Source organism: Coniophora puteana (genome assembly GCF_000271625.1).
Source record: "Coniophora puteana RWD-64-598 SS2 unplaced genomic scaffold CONPUscaffold_2, whole genome shotgun sequence".
Taxonomy (NCBI): domain Eukaryota; kingdom Fungi; phylum Basidiomycota; class Agaricomycetes; order Boletales; family Coniophoraceae; genus Coniophora; species Coniophora puteana.
In genome coordinates this window covers 3,328,128-3,349,466 of record NW_006913054.1, presented here as the reverse complement: position 1 = coordinate 3,349,466, position 21,339 = coordinate 3,328,128, and the positions used below count along the sequence as shown (strand labels likewise).

At 53.3% G+C, this 21,339-nt stretch overlaps 10 protein-coding genes across 10 annotated transcripts; 7 read left to right on the top strand and 3 right to left on the bottom strand.

Annotated features, from left to right (window-relative positions):
- Positions 1 to 881: 881 nt before the first annotated feature.
- CONPUDRAFT_80202 (uncharacterized protein) lies at positions 882 to 3,523 on the top strand (the record flags this gene model as incomplete). The annotated part of the gene is made up of 2 exons (XM_007766153.1): positions 882 to 1,706; positions 1,767 to 3,523. Coding segments are annotated over exons 1-2 (1,487 nt in total), but the record flags the coding sequence as incomplete, so codon positions are not given.
- Positions 3,524 to 3,539: 16 nt separating this feature from the next.
- Positions 3,540 to 5,461, top strand: CONPUDRAFT_98918 (protein serine threonine phosphatase 2C). Its single transcript, XM_007766952.1, has 3 exons — positions 3,540 to 3,993; positions 4,050 to 5,117; positions 5,188 to 5,461. Exons 1-3 carry the CDS (start codon positions 3,686 to 3,688, stop codon positions 5,252 to 5,254), a joined length of 1,443 nt encoding a protein of 480 aa, XP_007765142.1. The 5' UTR covers positions 3,540 to 3,685; the 3' UTR covers positions 5,255 to 5,461.
- A 194-nt stretch (positions 5,462 to 5,655) lies between these two features.
- On the top strand, positions 5,656 to 7,476 carry CONPUDRAFT_135353 (uncharacterized protein). The gene is made up of 3 exons (XM_007766951.1): positions 5,656 to 5,690; positions 5,744 to 7,290; positions 7,343 to 7,476. Exon 2 carries the CDS (start codon positions 5,929 to 5,931, stop codon positions 7,261 to 7,263), a length of 1,335 nt encoding a protein of 444 aa, XP_007765141.1. The 5' UTR covers positions 5,656 to 5,690; positions 5,744 to 5,928; the 3' UTR covers positions 7,264 to 7,290; positions 7,343 to 7,476.
- An 853-nt stretch (positions 7,477 to 8,329) lies between these two features.
- CONPUDRAFT_150533 (uncharacterized protein) lies at positions 8,330 to 10,216 on the bottom strand (the record flags this gene model as incomplete). Its single annotated transcript, XM_007766950.1, has 8 exons — positions 8,330 to 8,407; positions 8,459 to 8,564; positions 8,612 to 8,926; positions 8,976 to 9,070; positions 9,122 to 9,166; positions 9,220 to 9,955; positions 10,009 to 10,124; positions 10,175 to 10,216. The coding sequence occupies 8 exons, from the start codon at positions 10,214 to 10,216 to the stop codon at positions 8,330 to 8,332; spliced, it is 1,533 nt and encodes a 510-aa protein (XP_007765140.1).
- A 276-nt stretch (positions 10,217 to 10,492) lies between these two features.
- CONPUDRAFT_150532 (uncharacterized protein) lies at positions 10,493 to 11,254 on the top strand (the record flags this gene model as incomplete). The annotated part of the gene is made up of 3 exons (XM_007766949.1): positions 10,493 to 10,693; positions 10,744 to 11,016; positions 11,066 to 11,254. The coding sequence occupies 3 exons, from the start codon at positions 10,493 to 10,495 to the stop codon at positions 11,252 to 11,254; spliced, it is 663 nt and encodes a 220-aa protein (XP_007765139.1).
- Positions 11,255 to 11,553: 299 nt separating this feature from the next.
- Positions 11,554 to 11,808, bottom strand: CONPUDRAFT_32656 (uncharacterized protein; the record flags this gene model as incomplete). The annotated part of the gene is made up of 1 exon (XM_007765779.1): positions 11,554 to 11,808. A coding segment is annotated over one exon (255 nt), but the record flags the coding sequence as incomplete, so codon positions are not given.
- Positions 11,809 to 12,882: 1,074 nt separating this feature from the next.
- Positions 12,883 to 14,166, bottom strand: CONPUDRAFT_30432 (uncharacterized protein; the record flags this gene model as incomplete). Its single annotated transcript, XM_007765773.1, has 1 exon — positions 12,883 to 14,166. A coding segment is annotated over one exon (1,284 nt), but the record flags the coding sequence as incomplete, so codon positions are not given.
- Positions 14,167 to 15,710: 1,544 nt separating this feature from the next.
- CONPUDRAFT_80199 (uncharacterized protein) lies at positions 15,711 to 16,534 on the top strand (the record flags this gene model as incomplete). The annotated part of the gene is made up of 2 exons (XM_007766152.1): positions 15,711 to 15,971; positions 16,033 to 16,534. A coding segment is annotated over exon 2 (256 nt), but the record flags the coding sequence as incomplete, so codon positions are not given.
- Positions 16,535 to 17,314: 780 nt separating this feature from the next.
- On the top strand, positions 17,315 to 18,247 carry CONPUDRAFT_47020 (WD40 repeat-like protein; the record flags this gene model as incomplete). The annotated part of the gene is made up of 2 exons (XM_007765796.1): positions 17,315 to 17,788; positions 18,044 to 18,247. Coding segments are annotated over 2 exons (678 nt in total), but the record flags the coding sequence as incomplete, so codon positions are not given.
- A 1,504-nt stretch (positions 18,248 to 19,751) lies between these two features.
- On the top strand, positions 19,752 to 21,180 carry CONPUDRAFT_162870 (uncharacterized protein; the record flags this gene model as incomplete). The annotated part of the gene is made up of 2 exons (XM_007766948.1): positions 19,752 to 21,094; positions 21,173 to 21,180. One exon carries the CDS (start codon positions 19,752 to 19,754, stop codon positions 21,084 to 21,086), a length of 1,335 nt encoding a protein of 444 aa, XP_007765138.1. The 3' UTR covers positions 21,087 to 21,094; positions 21,173 to 21,180.
- Between the last annotated feature and the right edge of the window lie 159 nt (positions 21,181 to 21,339).

Genomic DNA, 21,339 nt, shown 5'->3' with positions numbered 1-21,339 from the left:
TCGCCCTAACCCTAGCCCTAACCCTGCTCCCATTGGTCCCGCGACGTCTAGCCAGATTCAGCCTGACCCCTATCCCTATCCCTAACCCCCAACCTTAGTTTGGGGTCCCGGGCCGAAGCGCCAGCCCCTGAGACAGATTAAAGTTCGCCGGTCTTCTGTTGATCTCTCACGGATTTCAGCCAATGAGAAACGGTTGAGTTTGAAAATGCGCGTCAGATATTCGCGTTGCGACGCGGTTCTCCTTTCTCACCATTCCCACCCCCTTCAATTAGTTGGACCGCCTGCCTTGACGTGTCCTTTTGCTCTCCGTCCCCTAAATCGTCACCGGCTTGCGAGCGAGCATAAGACGAACAATGTCAGCGTACGGCGAGGGCGGCATCTTTGTCAAAGATGGAAGCCCTGTCCGCTTCTTCCTGCACAAGAAGCTCAAGGACGGGCGAGACAGGCTGATAGCGGATATAAAGGTGCGTTATGCATCACACCTTTGCCTTCCTGCATCCTTAGCAACTCTTCGATTGAAAGAAAGACGGCGGCGAAGTCGTCAATACCCCTGAATACGCCGACACCATCCTCATCGACGAGCGTAAGATGGACCTCGACATCTGCCGCGGGCAGTTTTACAACAACATCAAGCACGCGTGGATGCGCCATGTCTTTATCGAGCCACGTAACTTTGTCAGCGTCTGTCTGTCAGCGAGAAGATATTGGCACAAGCCTCCGAGACAGCTCGGTATGGACGGGCGCCCGCCGAATAGGTATGTGGTGGACCATTGTCATTCGGGACTTGTGGTTAACTTCATCATCATCGCCAGCAGACCGGCTCGTACGGCGTACACGACGGAGGACGACGAGAATCTCTGTCGCTACATCGCAACACGCATCCCGGACAGGGGCGCGGGCGGCAGGCAGGGAAACAATCTGTACCAGATGTTGGAGAGACTTGTGCGTTACCTTTTCTCCGTGTCTTCCTCCCCTCTTCCCTCCTTCTCAACTCACATCTACCAGGCCACGGGCCCCGGCTTTGACGACGAAGACGAGAGCGACGCGGACGAGGAGGGGAACAGCAACAACATCAAGACCTTCGACAAGAAGGACTTCGCGTGGGTTCTCCGCCATCCGTGGCAGAGCTGGCGGGAGCGCTATCGGAACCACGCCGACGCGTTCGACAGGCGCATCGCGCAGATCATTGCAGACCACGAGGCCAACTATAATGAGGAGTACGCGAACCCGCATGGGATGGACCACCGTGACCGGCGAAACGGGCCTGTGGGACGGCATATCAAAGTTGGCGCGGTGCGCGAGGATGGGGACGGGGGCAGTGAGAGGGCGGTGAGAAGGCCATCGGCTAGGTCAGCGTCGATGTCGAGGTCACCGCAGCGGCCGATGGCGAAGAAGCGCCCGAGAGAGTCGGAGTGGTCTAGGGCTTCGCATCCGAAGCGGCAGCGTCTCCAGGAAGAAGAGGAAGAAGAAGAAGAAGCCGAGCAGGCGGACGAACGGCCCAGGAAGAGGAAGAAAGCGCAAAATCAAGATGAAGGCGCCGTTGGCTCCGACGTCGAACTGCCCCGCTCGGCTGAGGAAGCCCGTGCTCGCGCTCGGGCGAAGAGAAAGGCTGGGTATATCGATATAACCGATGACGAGGGCAGGCCTGAGGAGAACGTGCACGGTAGGCAGGAGTCCGAGGACTTCCCGATCGATGTAGACGCCGAGTACGCTCTATCCATTTCGTTATATGCGTGTGCCGTTCGCTGACTCTGCGCTTCCGCTAGCCTGGAGCGACCCGAATCACCGATGGGCGCGGCCCACCAAGATGTCGAAGATGAAAACGAGCCGCTGCGCACACAGGCTACGCTTGTTGGCACGTCTGCTGCGCCAAAGACCAGGCTCCCTGCTCCTCCTCGGGGCTCGCCAACACGGCCGTCAAATTCTCGCAAGCGTCGGGAGCCTGTCCAGGATGATGAGCGCCATTCGTCGCCCAGAGCTCCATCACCCACGCTCGTCGAGAGGCCGCAGAGGGAGCAGAGGCCGCTGCCAAGACCTCGACGAGCTCCTCAGGTGCCCGAGCCCGAGCCTGAGAACGAGCAAGAAGCAGAAGCCGAGGCCGACGGCGAGCTGGAGGTAGATGTAGAGATGGAGGCGGAACCTCAGCCGGAGCCTCAACCCGAAGCCCAGCCACGCACAACCAGACGCACCACGCGCCGCTCCGTCTCTCGGGCCCGTTCCCGTTCCCGATCTCGCTCTCGCTCGCAGCCGCGCGTCCCGCCAACGCCTCGCATGACTCGTGCGAGGTCGCGGTCACAGTCCCAGGCGCGGGCGGCTCCAGCTCAGACGCAGACGCAGAGTACTATGCGCGTGACGAGGGCACGGTCGAGGTCGCAGTCTCAGGAGCCGCAGGCTCAGGCTCGGGAGCAAGCACTTGCCAATCCGACACGAGGGAGGGGCAGGGGTCGCGCAGGGGCGCCGGCGCCGGCGCTTGAAGATATTCGCGAGAGTCCGAGCCCTCAGAAGAATCGAAGGCAGAGTCCAGAGGCGAAGCTAGAGGCGGATGCTAGTGTAGATTCAGGCTCGAGCGCGTCACGATCGGCCCGCGCACAAGTATCGGTTCCGCCTGTGGAGACGCTGGACGCTGACGACCTGCAAGCGGTCGAGGCTATGCTGCAAGCAGAGGTCGAGGAAACGCAGAGCGCTGAAGTGCAGGAGATGGAGGATGAGCTGAAGCAGGAGGACGTGGACGTGGACGAGTGGGAAGAAAGGGAGAGGGAGGTCAGCACGCCCTCGGACTCGGACGATGCACGGACGCACCGCTTCTTGCATCCGCACGTGCGCAGTCCCGCGCCGTCCCCGAGCTCGCCTCAGCGCCCTAGGCGTCGTGAGAGCACCAGGCCGCGAGATTGGTCGCCGTTGCCCATTCCGCAACCGCTGGATCTGGACTCGGACGATGACGAAGATGAAGACAGTGACGAAGAGCTCGTGCGGGATGTACGGGGACCGTCGTTTTCTATATCTGACAACACCGCACGCGAGAGAGGGGAGCAAACGAGCTTTGCGAGGCTTAGGCAGGGAGGGTTGCGTACTCCGCAGCAGGCGATGTCTGCTTCTGCGTCTGGGGCTGCTGCGTCTAACGCACAGCGCCGGCCAGGCAAGGGCAAGGTCGAGGTGGTTATCACGACTTCGCCGCACGGCAGGCGCTCTCAGGGGAAGCCGCCTTCTCGGTCGAACCCGCCGTCGCAAGCGCAGCAGCGCGTGCTTCGTTCTGGCGTCAATGTGCCCGCGAGAGCGGAGCCGGAGTTCCCGTCGCCGGGGACGAAGGCGCGCGAGGTGCGTGATGGGATGGAGGAGGCGCTGGATGCGTTGCCGTATGTTCCGCCGGAGAATACGAGGGCTGCGAGGGCTCTGAGGTCGAGGAACGTTTAGGCGTTTGGGGATGATTGAGGTGTAAGTTTTACCCGATGATTTACTTTAGAGGCGTTTAGTCTTTTACTTTGTACTATAACTTTATATCTATTAATTGACCTGTCGCATATCGGAACACCATTGGTTGTATCTTTCGCACTGTCATGTTCTCGACATCACCCGACCCTTAGGTCGATGGGCAGTCCGACTCAAAAACCGGACATGCGCACATCCGGACCACCGCAGCACTGAGCGGGCGCCTAATTGCAGCCTTCTCCGCCATCCTGACTTGGACATGCAGCGACTCCCGCTTTCCGCCTTTCGTCTACTCAGACGCAGCGTCCTCTCACATCGCACTGCTATCGGCTTTGGTTTTGGCGCCTCCGTCGCTGTCTCTGGTACCCTCCTCGGCTTACACACCCTCCACAATGATGCGCCGCCCGACGCGCTCAAGGACGTCCTCCCACCCTTTTTGGACCGCAAGTTCGTGAGCCCGCGGCCGGACGTGGATGTCGACGCGTGGTTGAGGCAGAACGAGAGGAGCGTTGTGGTTAGGGATCCTGCGACTGGGATTACGCGGTATGATACGGTGCAGCTGGAGAGGTACGTCCATACTTTTGCATGCGCGGTTTTTTTATGACTGACCGGTAATGTTTAAGCAACTATCCGTCTGAGGACGACCGCGCAGAGAAGATTGTGCGTTCGGCCCAGAGCGGGTCGTTTGACTCCTACCGGTGGTCTTTCTTCGGCCTATACGACGGACATGCCGGCTGGGAGACCTCCCAGTGGCTCAGTAAAGCTCTCATTCCTGCCGTTGTCACCGCCCTCAAGGCCCTCTACACCTCTACGCCGTCCCAAACTCCCACTCCTGAAGCCATCGACAAGACCATCACAGACACCTTCCTCGCGCTGGACGACTCCATCGTCAACGCCCCGCTGAAAGACGTCTTCGCCTCCTCCTCGCGTACACGCGCCGTGCACTTCCTCGACAAAGCCAACGCCGGCTCATGTGCCATCCTTGCATTCTACGACTCCGCCTCCTCCGCGCTGCGCATCGCACTCACGGGCGACTCGCGCGCCGTCCTCGGGCGCCCCGTCACGCTTCCAGACGGCAGCACGACGTACGAGGTACACGTGCTCTCCACGGACCAGAACGGGCTCAACCCGCTCGAAGTCGAGCGCCTCGCGCGCGAGCACCCGGGCGAGGAGAACCTCACGAAAGGATCGAGGGTGATGGGCTGGGGCCTGTCCCGCGCGTTCGGCGACGCGCGCATGAAGTGGGCGCTGGACGTGCAGAGTAGGCTCAAGGAGGGGTATCTCGGGCGGACGCCGATGGGCATCGTGAAGACGCCGCCATATTTCACTGCCGAGCCGGTGATCACCACCACGCGAGTGCAGCCTGGCGATTTTCTGATTCTCGCGAGCGATGGGCTGTGGGAGAGTCTGACGAACGAGGAGGCTGTGGGGCTCGTGGGTGCGTGGGCGGACAAGCAGGCTAAGAGGCCAAAAGCGCTGGATGGAGACAATATTATGCCTGCGGATCTGCCGGTCAAGCTTGGCGAGAAGGACGACACGGACAGGTACAAGCAGTGGAATATACCGAAGCGGTTCGCAAACGTCGATGAGAACGTGGCGACTCATATCGCGCGGAACGCGCTCGGTGGTGCGGACAGCGATAATATTGGGGCCCTGAGCAAGATCAAGTCGCCGAGGGCGCGGAGCTTCAGGTGAGGGTCGATTAATCGATTATCCCTGGATGACGGATCGTGTGGACTAATGGGTGCGTCATATTCATAGGGACGATATCACGGTGTCGGTTGTGTTCTTCAGCGAGCCGGAGGCAAAGCGGGTTAGCAAGCTGTAAGAGCGTCCATCCCCGACGGATCGAGGCGAGGCGCGGCTCTACTTGGGACACGAGAAAGTGTGCAGCACCATCGCGCAACCTCAAGCTGTCTCAGCGTTATGGCGATGTGCTGCCCGCTGGCCGGCATATCCTATCAGTGCCTGCAAACAGGCCGCAGTCCACTAGCATATGCGAGTACATAGGCGTCCATCGTATGCGATAGTCTCGTGACAATGAGAGCCAACTGCGGAATTCTGATTTTGTTTGCTTTGGAGTCAAGTCTGTGCGGGCTCGTGCGGGCTTTGTCAGCTCGTTGTTCCCATTTTGAGCTTCCCGGTCTTCCCAGCAGTATAAAGGACCGGCATTCGCACAAGAAAACTCCCTCTCCGCTCTTTTCATCGTTTAGATCCACGTACCTGCAAACTAACTCACTGACATTTGCCATACAGTGTTCGATGTGAGCGCTCGAGCAACGTATCTGAAATCACGATTTATACTGATACTGACAAGTTGTAAATCGACATTTTCTCAGCTCACTCGGCCCGTTCGCCCGGCGTTGACTCTGTGTTCCTCTCTTCCCTGTCTTCCCTCTTCCAGTGTTCACTAGTCGCTAGTCACTTTCCGGCGTCATACATACCGCCGAGCCCCGTCACTCAGCCTGTTCATGTCCCGACTGTTGTCAATCGAGCTTCATCATGCCAGTCGATCCTGCCGAATCTCCGTGCTCTCTCACGATCATGTCTCTGCCACCAGAGACTATGCTCAACATCTTTGATTACTTACACGTAGGCCACAAAGTGACTACAGACCGCACCACCAAGCATTACACCTCCTTCGCACTCTTCCCTTTCAGCATCGCTCTTGTCTGCAGCCACTGGCGGGACATAATCGCTCAGAAATCAGAATATTGGAGTTCTGTGGTCATCATGCTGGACTTCTCGTTCGACTCGTCAGTCATGATGACCTGTCTGGAAGCGTTCACGCAGCTGGAGACTATAAAACTGCACCTTGTCTCTTACGACGAAGTCGAAGTCGAACCTTCTGCCGAAAATGCTCTTTTTGGCGCCTTCGTGCGGATCCTTGCACCCTTCTTCCACAAATGCAAGACTATCTCCGTTGATGTGCAGTATCGCTCTACCATCGTGGCAGCTGCTCGGATCCTGGATGGTCTCATCGCCCCCGATCTCGACGATTTATACCTAGTATCCCGGGTCACTGATTCCACTGAGGACATCCCGTTCACATCCCTGAACTGCCCTAAGCTGAAATACGTCTCGATGGATGCCAAATCTTTCGTAGGGTTTGCAAACGCGAACGCCCAACTTGAAACCAGAATCGAGAGAAACCACGACTTTGGAAGAGTTCTTTCCGTCTTCCCCTACCACCCAGAAACCGAATCGCCCAAGCTGACACGGTCCGCGCTGATCTCCGCAATCACCCACTTCATCGACTCCTACGGGCCGCTGGAATACCTCCTCATCGAAGACGTCCGCTTCGACCAGCTGGACTTTGACGTGCCAGAAGCGATCACCGCGGGCGGCAACTACGTGCACCTGTTCGATCTCGACGCCCGCTTCCTCAGCGCCTTCTTCGCGAACTTCGACCCGCCAGAAGCCGAGGGCGACGAGGGCATCCTGTCCCTCACGCGCTGCGAGCTCGACTTCCCGATCGCGGTGCCGTTCATGGCGACGCTCATGCTGCGGGATATCGACGATACACACACCGTGCTGCATGCGCTCAAGTTCTGGGACGGGCTGATTGTCGACGTATCCAACTGCGCGGGGTTCACCGATGGGGTGTTGGACGCGATGGCGCGCGAGCGTCTGTGTGGCGAGGTTGTGTCGCTCACGGTGCGCGACTGTCCGGTTTCGGTGGCGGGCGTGCGCGGATTTGTGGCGTCCAGGAGGCAGGATGAGACTTTTCAGTGTCTCGATGTCTCTGGGGCGCCACCGCTGAGTAGCGAGGACAAGGAGTGGTTCCGGGAGAGGGTTTTTGACGAGGTGTTGTGGAATAAGGAAGAGATCAGGTAATGAGACGATGTGGGGAGTTGTATGCCAGTGCGGTCAGCTTGTTCTTTGCATTTCGTAGTCTCCTAACCTACGTTTATAGGACAATTTACGACGATCCTGATTCTATCACCTCGCACCCATCGGATAGCTTCCTCGATTCTTTTTTGAATATATATTTGCTTTCTATGTACTTGTAAGTGCACTGATTGATCGGAAATTTACTGTATGTTCAGAGCTGGATAATATTGAGCTCATTACTATCCTTCCCTCCCATCCACAACTTCTCTCGAGGCTACGGCACTAGGAAAGCACTAGGTGCCCCGATGTAGCAGCTTTATGACCCTATATGAAACGGCCAGTGTTGTTTTTCTGGAGAAACCTCGCCTAAGTGTGACTCGGAATGGTGACTATAGCTAAGGTATAGATGAGCAGTAAAAGGCTAAAGTGGTAGAGACGTACCACTTCTTTTCACAGCACGGGAAACTAGGCCTCGAAACTTTGAAGGGCTGTATGTCTTAGTTAACCCATCGCCCATCGCAGAAGAGGATGATTAGTTTATTGTCTGTCATAATATAGTGATGTGTAAGTCTTGAGCTTGCAACGCCTTGTTTTATCGACTTAGTGTAATTGAGCGGCGCGTGAACCCCAGTGAAAATAGGCTCTATCAATTCTTATAGAAACCGACGGTTTCCAATGGGCTCATCAGATTATTACCCAGTCACTAGTTACGATCGGGTTTCACGTTGGGTTTCATCGGAACAAAAGTAATGAATTTCGTGGGTTACAACCCATGCAATACAATGAAATATGATACAGTGCTATGAAACTCCATCGAAAGCGAGCACGATGGGAATTCGTCGGAAACCCATAGAATGAGACCAGAAAGCATAGAAAAGCATGAGAGATACAGAGCCGCTGAAAGACGTCAATCCAGAAGCAGAGTAAGCGAAAAGCCGATAGAATCCGATAGAAAGCCACGAGAAATTGCGCGCGTTCGGAGCAGTCGCCAAGAGAAGCCAGACAAGCAAGTCAAGTAGTCACCAAAGGGAGGCGTGTGTCGCCGCCGAACATCGAGCTGCCGAGCTGTTCAGTGGCCGTCTTTGAAACGCGTCAGCTGGAACGTTGTTGGGTTGGCCTTGTATGAAAGATACTGAGCGTTATAGTACTAGCAACGAATGAGAGTCAGCCTGGCAACGCGAAATGGATCTGCACGTACGTCTTTTTGTTTCTTCGGGAGACGACGCCAGTCCTTCTTGTACTGCGAGTCGGTGCGGTTTGCTTCGCTGGTGTCGACCCACCAGATCTCGGCACCCCAGAAACTCCTATGCATGAGTTTAGCAAGCACTCGGATCTGAAATCGCCTGCTCACCTGCCGCCGGTAATTGCGAGCTTTTGTTGCATGGGCTGCTCGGGCATAGCGGCCAGAGTCGGAGCTGGTCCCGGTGTACTTGCTGACTGTGCAGAGGCCTGTTGCCGGGTCCCATCAGAGTGGGTAGGTGTGGGCTCTTGGTGGGCACTCCCGCGCTCGGGGTGCTGGTGAGTCTCTCCATCGATGGCATTTTCGTTGGCCGCGGTGGTGGTGGTGTTAGTAGACCCAGGGGAATCCTCGGACAGTTCAGTGGCGAGGGGTGGTGAAATTGTCGGAGGTGTGGAAGGAGAACCAGAGCTGCCGCCCGTGTCTGCACTGTAGATAAACGTCGTCAGAGATGGTCAATAGAAAAGATAAGACAAACAAGGGATCGGTCAAGATACGTTGCCGTGCCACATCTGTTGCTGTTGCTGGTCTTGGCTGCGGAGTAGGGCGGGGACGTTCTTCAGGTGCGCGCGACTACAAAATATCATATCATTAACTAGCATTAGAGCGAGTATTGACACTTACCGTATTTTGCCGCTCGCCATATGCAGATGAGGACGCCCCAGACATCTATCACAGTTGTCACATGGACCACGGCAACATGAAAAGAGAAAATGACGCACGATAGTAGATGTGCGTGCCCTCTTCGAAGCACGTCCTTGTCGTTCCCCCTCGTCCTCATCGCCATCATCCTCATCTTCGTCCCCCTCCTTATCCTCCCCAGCTGGCATCCCCGGGAGAGGCCACCGATTCTGCCGCCTCCACTGGGTTTTGCACGTTGAATATACCTGACTTGCGATAGCCCGAGCCTTCCATGCGTTGGCACCAAGACGGAGCAAGGGGTGGAGCCGCCTCAACAAGTCAAGGCACAGCTGACGATCTTCGAAGGCAAGCTTCATCCACGTAGACCGTGCAAGCTTGTTATCGTAGAGGTAGTTGAACGCATTGTGAGCCATTTTGATGATGTCGATGACCTTGAGACCAGTGATAGCGTTGCCGTCCTTGTTCTGGAGGTAGCGGTGAACTCTGTTGATGTTAGCATTCAGCTCAGCAATACCTTTTGCACCACCGGCAACTTTCAACCCAACAAGCCCCGCTGCAGCCAGCTCTGCCTGACAGTTCTTGCCCCATAGTGATCGAGTCCATGAATCCCTCACCCCCGGATAATCCTCTAAGGCAACATCCAGAGGACCCTCGTAAGCCAGGTTGGATACCGGATCAGATCCAGTGCGATCGGTGTGGAAGAGAGTCCGCGCTTTTTTGAGCATAGCTGCTCGGTCCAAGGGAGCATCAGAAGTAGCGATAGCAGATGGAGCGGATGGAGTAACGACGGCAGCTCTGTTGCTGACAACAAGACCTCTGTATCAAGAGCATATAGTCAGCCAACATCCCGCTAACTATAGTACACGTACTGGAGGAGTTCATTTTGGGCAGTGAGCTTGACGACGTCCATCCGAAGACGTTTGTTCTCGTGACGAAGCTTTGTAACATCCATAATTGGCTCATCATCCGACAGGTCCAAGACGAGCTAATAAAACTCAGGCAGATAGTCTATAATGGGTAGGCGAGTCAACATACCACATCCAGACTGGCGGAGGCAGCCTCCTGAACTCCCTCCATGGAAGAAGCTAGCTGTAGTATGTGTAGAGGACAATGGATCGGTAGCCAGATGTCAAAGGACTTTGTACCACAATGCGCAATTGCGACATAAGGTTATCCTAAATTTAAACTCAGAAAACTCCGAGCAGATAAACTACTACCATTTTTCAGGCCCAGCTACCTATTTACGGACATATCCGACTGATTTTGGGGTCACCTGATTCAACGCGCAAGATTTTGACTTTATTGCTGGATGTACTTCAAGCCTCCCATATCATTCACACCTGCCTCCACATTATGACCAACCCCAATGCCCCCACCCGCCCTGTTACTCTGGCTTCTGGCCAGATGGGGACAGTCATTCCACCCATGTATACTGGCTCTGATCCCGAGGCAATGGCTGCCAAGTTTGGTGACCTTCAGATCTCCTCTGCATCGTCTTTATCCAACTTGTCGGAGTCATTTGAAACCCCTGACGTCGACATGACCACTTTAACGGTACCTATACAACGCGTTCATGATCCCATCTAACTCCATTTGATCATCAGGAACCTGACTTGGGCATTGCCGCAGTTGCCGCCTCTACTTCGCATGACAACACCAGGTGCGCGGCTGCCCCGCACTCTGCCAACTCGGAGGAAACCCCTCTCAAAAAGGATGCACCTGCCTCCTCATTGCCCGACAAAGGCAACAAGAGAGGCAAGTATGACTCTGACTCGGATTCTTCTGGAGAGGAACTTCGGAAGAAGAGACACAACAGGACAGCCAAACAGCGTTCCCACTGGGCCAGCTACGATGAGAAGTCTTACTCACTATCTGAGGTATTTATTTCTCCTTCATGACTGTGTATATGCGTGCTCATATTGTTAGATTGAAGAAGGCGAGTTCGAGTTCACCGACAGCGACGGCAACGAGTTTGAGCCCTATCTCATCAACAACAAGCAGCGTCGAGCCTGGGAGAAGCGCCTTGCCGAGCGAAAGCGCACCAGCTGGGATGATGTAGTTGCCAAGCGTGCTCGCATCCCAAAGAAGGGGTGCTGTGCTCAGCACCCTGCGTGAGCTGCTGCTCTGTCAGGTTGTACGATAGTCGAGACTGTGACCTCTGCTTTTCTTGATACCACGCTCCGCTTTCACCATTGCATTCTTAACCAGCAAAAAACTTCTTGAGCCGACATGTGACTGTATCGTTGTTGGGCTGCTACTGTATGAATACAAGATAGTGTTAATCTGCGTAAATAATTGCGTGTGCAGTGTAAATGAATACCAGAAAAAAACTTATGTCAAGAAGCATCCGTCTCCAGCGTCTCTGAAGCAAGCGCTTCCTCCATGGCACCAAATACAGCAATGTCTAGCCCAGGTTTGTCAACTGCAAAACTCAGATTCTCGTCATCTGGACGCCCAGGGAAGCGGTGGGGGAGCATAGCAACCACAGATCTGATGCACTCAACGTCGACGACAAGCAAGTTAGCATCTCCACAGTACTGGCAAGCGTGAATTGTATCCAATGACTCTTGCCGAAGAGTGAGCTTGGGGCGGCCATATACAGAGACCATAGCAAAGCCCTTGTTGGTGTCACGTATCCTTGCCAGGAAGTAGTACCAAACTTCGGCGTACATTGGCTCACTTTGATCAGGCAGCTGGATCTGTGGAATAACATACACATCAGGGCATTTGTCACGGTTGGATGGATAGCCCACTCACAAGTACATTCCGGGACACCCTGACTGATCCTTTCATAGACTCTTCTTTCCATGCCGACCTTGCGATCTGGCCATTTGGTAGACGCAAACGCGCTCACTTCTGAATTGATGGTGTTCCGTGAACACAGAGTCCATGACTACGGAGTAGAGCTATAATAGCACTTGCTTCGGGAGCAGGTACTTCTCGAATGCGGCGATCCACACGTGCAAGAAGGACATAGTCATTAGCAAGAGTAACTGATGCGCGAGGGGGTTTTTCTTCGATGGGATCAAGATCTGGATAAATTGCTCGGAGGGCATTGATGCGTGCTCGGAGTAAAGCACGGTTTGACAAGTTAGCGTAAGGGTGGGAATGGGAACGAATTTCATGTCCTAGGTCGCCGATCGTTCGCTCCATTGTCCACTGGGAAGAACAGATTGGTGGCCCCTTGCGAATGGTTTCACGTGCCAAGTGGGTCATGGCGTGGACCCATGGACGCACAAAATGCATCCGGTCTGCATTTTTGTTGACATATAGCGCCTCGAACTCGTCAGCAAAGGTATTAAGATGATTGCGAGCCTCCTTGACCTGATCCAGGGTTATTGAATGCTGACAAAGGAGGCGAATGCCACGGACTAGACGACAGAAGTTTTTCCAGTATTTGTCGGGCAGAACACCTACAACTCTTGAGTACAGAAAAAGAGAGACAACTATAGCACCATACCGTACAACATGGCAGGGCACATTCCATAAAGATACAATAGCCATTCCCAGGCTTTGTATCCACTGTTGATTTTGAGAGCGGGATTGCGTGGGGGCCGGTCAAAGGATCCGGGTAGGTGGTGGGCAAACCGTGCTATCAGCTTGCCGTGGTCACGCCAAACTGCCCTTCGTTTGAGTACCCTCCAGTCCCAGTTAGCCTTGTGATCAGTCCCTGCAGCATCAAATGAGCCCCGCCAGAGTGGAATTAGAATGTCCCCAACATTAATGGCAGCAAGATGCATGATGTCGGCACCAAAAAGAGTGGGAATCGGGAGCGCTTTGGGGATACCGCAGAAAATGGCTGGTTTGACAATACCAGTGGCAAGGCGGACATGCTTGTATTCTGTTTGCATAGTGCACGCCATCAAACGAGCAAGATTTTGATAATAATCACCGTCACCTGCTTTGGGAAGGGTCTCAGCTGTCATCGAGGGGTGCATGCAGGATTCAACATTGTAGGGTGGATCAGGTATCTGTATGACGGGGTAGTAATGGGGATTACCCCGCTGGTAGCGCCCTGGCATTCCGCAGTATAGTCGACAGGATATTCGACCGTGATGGCCAACCAGACCTGTCATCAACGCCATCCCAGGCCCATCAGCTGTTACAATGAATAGAAAAGGGTGGTCATCTCGGATGCATTGACGTTCTCCATCGTAGATTACCAGTCCGTCGTTCTGTAGGGCTGCAAGGTGGTATAATGCGGGAAACAGAAATGAGTCGAGGTTCTTCGGTTTATTGGGACCTGGAATAACACCGCCCGGTAGAACATAACATTTCTTGTAGCGGCTCTTTGGAGAATGGTCGTAGATTACCCAGATGAAAATCCAGCAGTCGGATTGCTTTTGGGCATAGAGCTGAGCCCCATCTATGGATAACATGAGGATTGTATCGTCGACACTGAATTTGTTCTCTTCTAGACCGCGCAGGTACTCGAGGCTCTTGGTGATGTCGTCATATATTTCAAATGGGGCTGTGTTACCGTCCTTGAGCTGGTCATTGAGCCAGGCTGTCTGTTGGGCTCGGTAGCGTGTGCGTGCGGCACTGTCGGCTTGTAGCCACTGAGCCTGGATCTGGTGGCCAAGTGAGTATGACATATACGTCTGTCGGGGAACTTTTTTGCCGCCTCGACCATGTTCATATCGATCCTCCTGGCAGTATAAGCATTTGTCGAGATTCGACAAGTGGCCAGTGTAGCCCATACACGTGTTGGGACACATGTCCTCTTTGATACCCTCAACGCCAGTGAGCTTATAGAGGTCCTTCTCCGCCTGCTGCTTGCTGTAGCAGCGAAGACCTGGTTTTAAACCCTCCGCAATCTTGCAATAGTGCCTGTACTGCTCGTCTGTGGGGTTTCCCAATGCAATCTGAATAGACGTTTTGTGACCCAGGTCCTCATCAAGGTCTTCAATTGAGCGGGGTGGGTTGCGAAGACGTTTACGGCCTTCTGGAGAAAGGCGATGGTGGGGACTATCAATGTGAGCGTCTTTGAGCAACCGGATATATTCCTTCGTGATGCTGACATCGTCAAAGTTTGTGGATTCAATCAGAACTTCGGCCTCCTCCTGTGTATACGTCCGAGTAGCATGGTTACGGTTCAAGGGGGGCAGCTCAGCATTTTCAGCCGGTGGAGGAAGGGGAATATTATCATGGTCATTGGTGCGTGACTCATCTTCGCCATCCCCAGCCTGTTCCAGAGGTGTCTGCTGGGTCTGGTCGCTGGTAGCAGCTTGCTCTCCAAGTCCCTCCTGCTCCTGTGGCTCTACCTCTTCCCCGCTGCCAAAAATCCAGTCGAACTCCTCGCGTTCTAACCATGGCTGATCCTCCTCCTCCTCCTCATCATCTCCCTCTTCCTCTTCCTCTTCCTCGTCCTCTTCCTCTTCTCCCATCTCGCTATCTTCAGCTGAGCACGGATTCTCAGGATCCTCCATCACGAAAGTATACTAGAATGCGTCAGACCCGCAAACTATAATAGTCACTAGCAGTCTGCTTACCTGTAGGTCCTGTACTTCAAGAGCCTCGTCGGTTTGGGCATACAAGTCAGTCCGCTCCGGAGACGTGTGAGGGATGTAATCATGCTGTAATAAATGAGTATATGAGAAACAAGCTGTCGTGAATACAGACGTACCGGTGGATGGTCATCAACGTCAAGATCCATTCCATCATCTTGCTGCTCTACATCGTGTTGAGGGCTAGGGGCAGTACGCGGACGTTTGCTTGGTCCTGCTGCACTGCGCGTGTCTGGGGTAGGTGATAGGTTGGGCCTTTGGCGTGAGGTCGATGGCTGAGCGTCATTGCGGGCTGCAGCATGGACAGCGTCAAAAAGATCTCTTGCTGTCTGAGGCAGTCCAATCTCGGGCTGTGGTTCCTTGGAGGTGGGGTTGTGCTTTTCGTAGGTCTTGCGAGTGACATATTTGCCGTCAGAGCCATGCTTGAATAGACACAATGGACAGGTGCATCTCTTGTATTCGCCAGAGATGACGCGAGGGTCATCTGCGCTCTGAGGTGGGGGCATGCAAAGATTGAATGATGTTTATTGTAGAGATAGATAGGGCATAGTGCAAGCAAATGGCCTTAGACGCCTCTGCGCGCACACACGCGCACAAGGCCAAGTGCCCCCGGCCCAATGCGTACCATTCTTCTCCACGAGCGCGAGCGGTGCCAGTAGTGTAACTAGACCGAAGCAGTTTCCATAAGCGGCGGGGGCTGCACTTGCTGTACTTGTCCCATGCATGCGTTCCAATTCACGTCACTGCCTGTCACTGCCTTGCGCGAGTTACCTGAGCTCGGAAAGAAGGCCTCGGGCTTCAGAAGGGAGTGGACTCGCGATCTGGACCCTGCTTCTGTTCCATTTGGTGAGATTCCATCCGAGTTGACGGGGTTTACATAGAAGCTATAGGTATTAATCTAAGTTTGATCACTTTGGATAGGGCCTATTTTCACTGGGCGTGAACGTTTGAACGTGGGAGTAATTTGCGGAGGATAACGCGGAATCCGCATTTTCCGGCGGTCCAGCAGTCCAGCCGTCCAGCCGTCCAGCCGTCCAGACTTGGTCCAGACATCTCGAGCTGCACCGCGCTGTATCATCCGCTCCATCCCTCTTCCCTCTCGTCTTTCTTCGCCACAAATTCTAACTCTCTTTTCACGACACAGCAGCCCCTCCTCTGACAATGAGAATGGAAAACCAAGAGCTCCTGCCAAGCACGCAGCACTGTGTATGCCCGCTCACACCCAGTGTTGGACACAGGCGCAACTGCAGGCATACAGGCTAGACATATGGGAGGTATTTATTGAAGTCGAGAACTGTGAAGGAGGGTTGTAGGAGCGTGATGAGGTAGGTCTGTATGTCTGTGGCTCCCTTAAACTCTCCATCCTCGTGCTCATTGGTCTTCCAGGTGCTGATACCTTTCCTTCGGGCCATCCGTGCACATTTTGGGGGTTTCCCGATGCTCCCAAGTGCGTCCTGCTCGTGCACGGATTGGCGTGCTCATTGTAGCTGTGGTGTCGCATCACAACGCTTGTCATGCGAGGTAAGCTTCCACCCTCACCCACCTGTAACGTGAGCGTTCTCCTACTCCCCTGACACCCTTTCTCTCGCTCTCATACATAATGTCGCACCTGACCCACGCAACCTTATCATTGCACACTCCCTCGACGGGATCATCGTGCTTAACTTCCTTCACAATGACACCATACACCCGTGCCCAGGACGATCCCCACACACAGTCATCATCAGCCCACCGCTTGACCTCGCACTCGAGTGGTCTGCTTTCTACGGGACCACATTCAAGGCGTCAGCAAGGCGTTTGCCCGGTGCTTGAATGGGCAATGGCTTTACTGGTATCATTTTTGGCTCGTTTGCTGAAGAGACTAGTCTAGCAGTGTAGTATCACAACCATATATATATACTTTAATCTTTCAAGAAGAGATTGAAACGGAAGTACTGTACCTACATGACCGTAGGTTCGTCACGCCTCACGCTTGGCCCGTAAAATTAACTTAAGACCTGGCTCGTCACCCATTACACAAGAGAATGAACCTCACTGCGTGACGAAAAATACTAATACTATTACATTCTGATGTAGTAAAACCGTTCGCTGCAGCGAGTGTTTTCTGCATTCCTTGCACTGTGAATTTAAATTTTTCGAGACCCTTACCGCGACCGCAATTGACCGGAGATGAGATGTCGAGCTTCCCACTAGTGGCAGGCTTTAATTAGTCAGTCATACCGGTGGCGAGGGCTTGAGATGTTTGTGTACAAGCCTGATGGACGAGGAATACCGGGACGCTGTAAAATGTGGTCCGCGTTGCCTTCTCCTTCCAATGAAACATCCTCTTCACCTTCGTTTTATTAGTCACCAACCACCCTGGTTCAAAGTCACACGTTCGCCGGACGTTTGAACTTTGGCCTCATCGGAACTTATTTTGATTTCATGTCACGCAAAAATCCCTTGAACCTACAGTCGTGTAGGTACAGTAGATATCTTGAGTCGTTAACCTGTGTGCGCAGGGCAGAGGAGGAGGATAGAACAGATAGCGGTCGCTTCACTAAAACAGGGGCTAATTATCTAATTATGGCCACACGTCGGCTGTTTTATTTTTTCCCGCGCATGTGGCTGGATGGCTGGACAGCCGGACAGACGCGGCTACAACGAAATCCGAATTCCCCGTTAACCTGCTGTGAAGACGCTAGCGTGGTCATCGAATGGACGCCAGCTTTTCACTGCAGGTGAGGGGTACACGATCAGAAAGTGGGCGACCAAAACGGGAGAAGCCTCTCTCGACGTATACAGTCATTTCCATAGGATTCAATCCTTCGACATCTCCCACGACTGCTCATTGGTAGTCGGCAGCACAGAACACGCTGTCCACCTTTGGGATGCAAATACCACAGAAATATTCGCAATACCCATGGAGAGAAAACACGCGTTCACCAGAATGGTCAAGCTTACTCCAGATGCATCTCGGATTCTTGTGGGGGCAAGCAGCCAGTACAACCCAGAGGCCACGGATCACAACTCCGGCTATTCAATCGAAGTCTGGGACATCAAATCGGGTCGACTGATTCACACTATTTGGGGACATACCCATCCGATATCAGCATTCAGCGTATCTCAAGACGGCTCAAGATTTGCAAGCGCAAGTGCAAAAGTCGTGCGCGTGTGGAACTTATCCACATACTCCCCAATTGCTGACCCTTTCGTTCATGGGGACGAGGAAACCCCTGATCTTGAACCTGTCGTTTGTTTGTCCCACGACGGCTCACACTTGCTTACTGGCTTCCATAAATCCATGGTTATTCGAGGCCTTTCTAACGAGAAACAAACTCTCCAGGTCGACTTGTTGAGCCCTATTCGCTGTGTTCAATTCGGCCCAAGAGGCGAGACATTTCTCAGCGCATCAGAGGATGGCTATGTTCGTCTTTGGGATGCTTATATTGGGGCTCTGGTTCGCTCTATGGATCACGAAAGTGATGTTCTATCAGCCGCGTTTTCTTCAGATGGATCGCACATAGCTACTGGAACACTGGAAGGTTATATCAGAATCTGGGATAGAGCAACGGGGAAATTGGTACTTGGGGAGGTAGGGCCATGTCCATCAATGATTTGACCAGAATCTCATTCCGACATCACTCATAGCCAGTAAACGGGAACAAAAGCGACAGTCAGGACAAGAAGTCTCCTTTAGCATATGAGGTAACGTCCATTGCTTATCTACATTAACAGTCCCTCTCATCGCACACACACTGATTCTGAAAACTGCGAAAGGCGGACCGGATTTCTGAAGAGAGCTTCTTACATGTACGTCTGCATCCATCACGTTTTTTTCAGCTTCACTAAACAGCGTACTTAAGCGCACTGCTGTTCCGCGGAGGCAAATGCGAGCAAGTGTTTCCAGCCTTCCTGATGGACATACCCATCTCCACCGTTCCTCATCGACGAAGCCGGTGCGCAGTCCACCCCGAAAACTTCACCTTATCTCGAGCATCAAGGACGCTTTTTCCCGCTCAGGCTCATATATCCGTAAGCGCCAATCACGTAGATTCAAGTCTTCCATCAACTTTGCTCTAGGAAAGCATTCGAGAAAAGCTATCCCACTTAAAAGGGTTTATTTGGCGAAGGAAAAATCAGTACGTGTTTTGGACAGACGTTCTCGTCAGATTCATACGAGTTGTTTTCATTTGTTGCAGCGTCTCGCCGGCGTACTCGACCCTCGTCAAACTGAAGAGGATGAAGAGTCAGATGATCAAAACGAAGAAGTACGCGAACGAAATGAAGGTGCTACATTACAGAGTGCTCCTGGTCCCTTGGCTATGCATACAAACACGCGGAGACAACCCGATACTACTATCGAGCTGAATGTACGTCCAGATCCGGAGATATCTACCGACAGTATATGTGTTTGCTGTGGGTTTGTATTGGGTCGAAGATAGGAGGCATTCACCACCGGCGTATCGATTACAAAACGGCGGGATCATACTCCCCTGGCTTTGCCAGAGGAGCAAGCAATATTGTTTATTCACATAAAACAGTCATGTACTTACTGAAAGCGAAATTTCCGTCAGTTAACAATCCTCGGATATATCTGGCACTGGCAATCAAATGCACCAAGCGTACTGTAGATATTAAAATGCAGAGGTTTTCAAAGGACAAGCGCCTTAATTTGCTCGCTGGCATCCATCGTACTGCAAGTGGCAGCGCTGGCGACATTCACTTCGCCAGGTTGTCACCAAGGCTCGACTTGAATACAAACACGCTTGAAGGAGAGTATTCTGGTGACATATGCGTCCCGATAAACATACTCTCGATCGAGGAATGGGATCGCTTTTAAGGTGTCACTGGCATAGCCTGGGGCCGGTGACGCCGTTCAGAGTTTGATTCCGACGCGACTTATTTTACGCGCTGTTTACGCTTTGTTTGTTCCGTGCTCCCCTTCCTCTCTTCCTCCCACCATCCCCTCTGCGGTGTCACTCAGCAGCTACCGCATTTCAGTGCTAAGGAGCTGCAAGGAGGGCACAGCATATGTAAAGTCCCATGGTTGTACATGCAATCTTACACGTCGGTTGATTCTTATACAGCTTACTCGATCCGGTGGGCCTCAGCCAAACTCCGTCATGCTAGTCGTCCCAGCTCCTTCCCTTCGCTCTCCCTCCATCGCAACCCTTCCACCGGAGACCATGCTCAGCATCTTTGACTATCTTTACATGGCTGAAAAGGTGCCTTTGAGGTACAGTGGTGAACGATACACCTCTCTTGCACTCTTCCCACTCCGTATGATCACTGTCTGCCGTCGCTGGCGCGACATCTTGGCCCTGAAGACAATGTACTGGGAATCGGTCGTCGTTCCACTGTGCATACTAGGTCTCCCATCTTTGACAAAAGTCCTTATTGGAGCATTCACGCGCTTGGAGACTATAGAGCTGTACCTTGTCTCCGACAACAGGGACATCATCGAGGCTTCGGCTGAGAACGCTCATCTTGAAACCATGATGCGGCTTCTCGCACCATTCCTCCATAAATGCAAGACCATCTCCATCGATATGTGTTATCGTTCCAGCACTGTTATAGCCTCTCGTTTTCTTAACGCTCTCGTTGCCCGTAGCCTCGTCTACTTCTCTCTGGTCTCCCATGTCACGGACTCCATTGAGGAGACACCCTTCGCGTCTTTTATCTCCCCAAATCTCGAAACACTTCGCTTGGATGCCCAGACTTTCATCGGTTTCGCAGAGGCTGAAGGGGAGCCAGGTGTCGAGGTTGAGTACGGGAGAACCCTCTCCATTACCTCATATCATCCCGAAAACGAATCATCCACATTAACCTACTCCGAGCTGATATGCGCTATTGCGCGCTTCACGGAGACCTACGGAGGTCTGCTTAACCTAGCAGTCGAAGACGTGGTTTTCGACGGGCTCGACTTTGGCGAGCCTGAATGGATCACGACAGTCAGCGATGTACGCTTTGTCGACATGGACACCAGTTTCCTCTGCGCGTTTTTCGGATACTTTGACCCGCCTATGAATCCGAACGGCGGGGCACATCTGTCGCTCACGCGTTGCCAGCTTGATATCCCTATTTCCGTCCAATTCATAGCCGAGCTGGACTTGACAGGCATCAACGACGGCGTCACCATCATGTATGCGCTCAAGGAATGGGATGGTCTCACCGTCAATATCTCTGACTGCCCCGGGTTCACCGATGATATCCTACATGTAATGGCCAGCGATTATCTTTGCGACGAGGTCTACACCTTCAAATTTTGCAACTGCCCGATATCGGTCGCCGCAATGCGCGGGTTTATAGCATCCAGGAGTGCGAGTGAAAACTTCGAGGAGCTCTACGTCCATGGTGCACCTAGTCTGAGCGATGAAGACAAGGAGTGGTTTACAGAGAAGGTTCCGGTCAGGCTGACGTGGAACGGCGAAGCACTCAAGTTGACGGACTGGAGTTGATATCAGGGGTCAGTGCAGTCTCGGCGTTTTGTTTCCTCTGAGCCCTGACGTATGTTTCTATGACATGAATCACATCATACAAGCAGCATACGTCTCACAACAATATTCTTGTACTTGTCAGGTCATTTCTTGTTCGGTTCTTCCGCAGCGCGTCTTCTCTCGCTGAGTTCATCCTAGAACATATACGAGGCTTTGAATGCTGCAAGCTTCGCGTGACCTACCACTGAACCGTTGCTTAAGCTACTTAAGTATT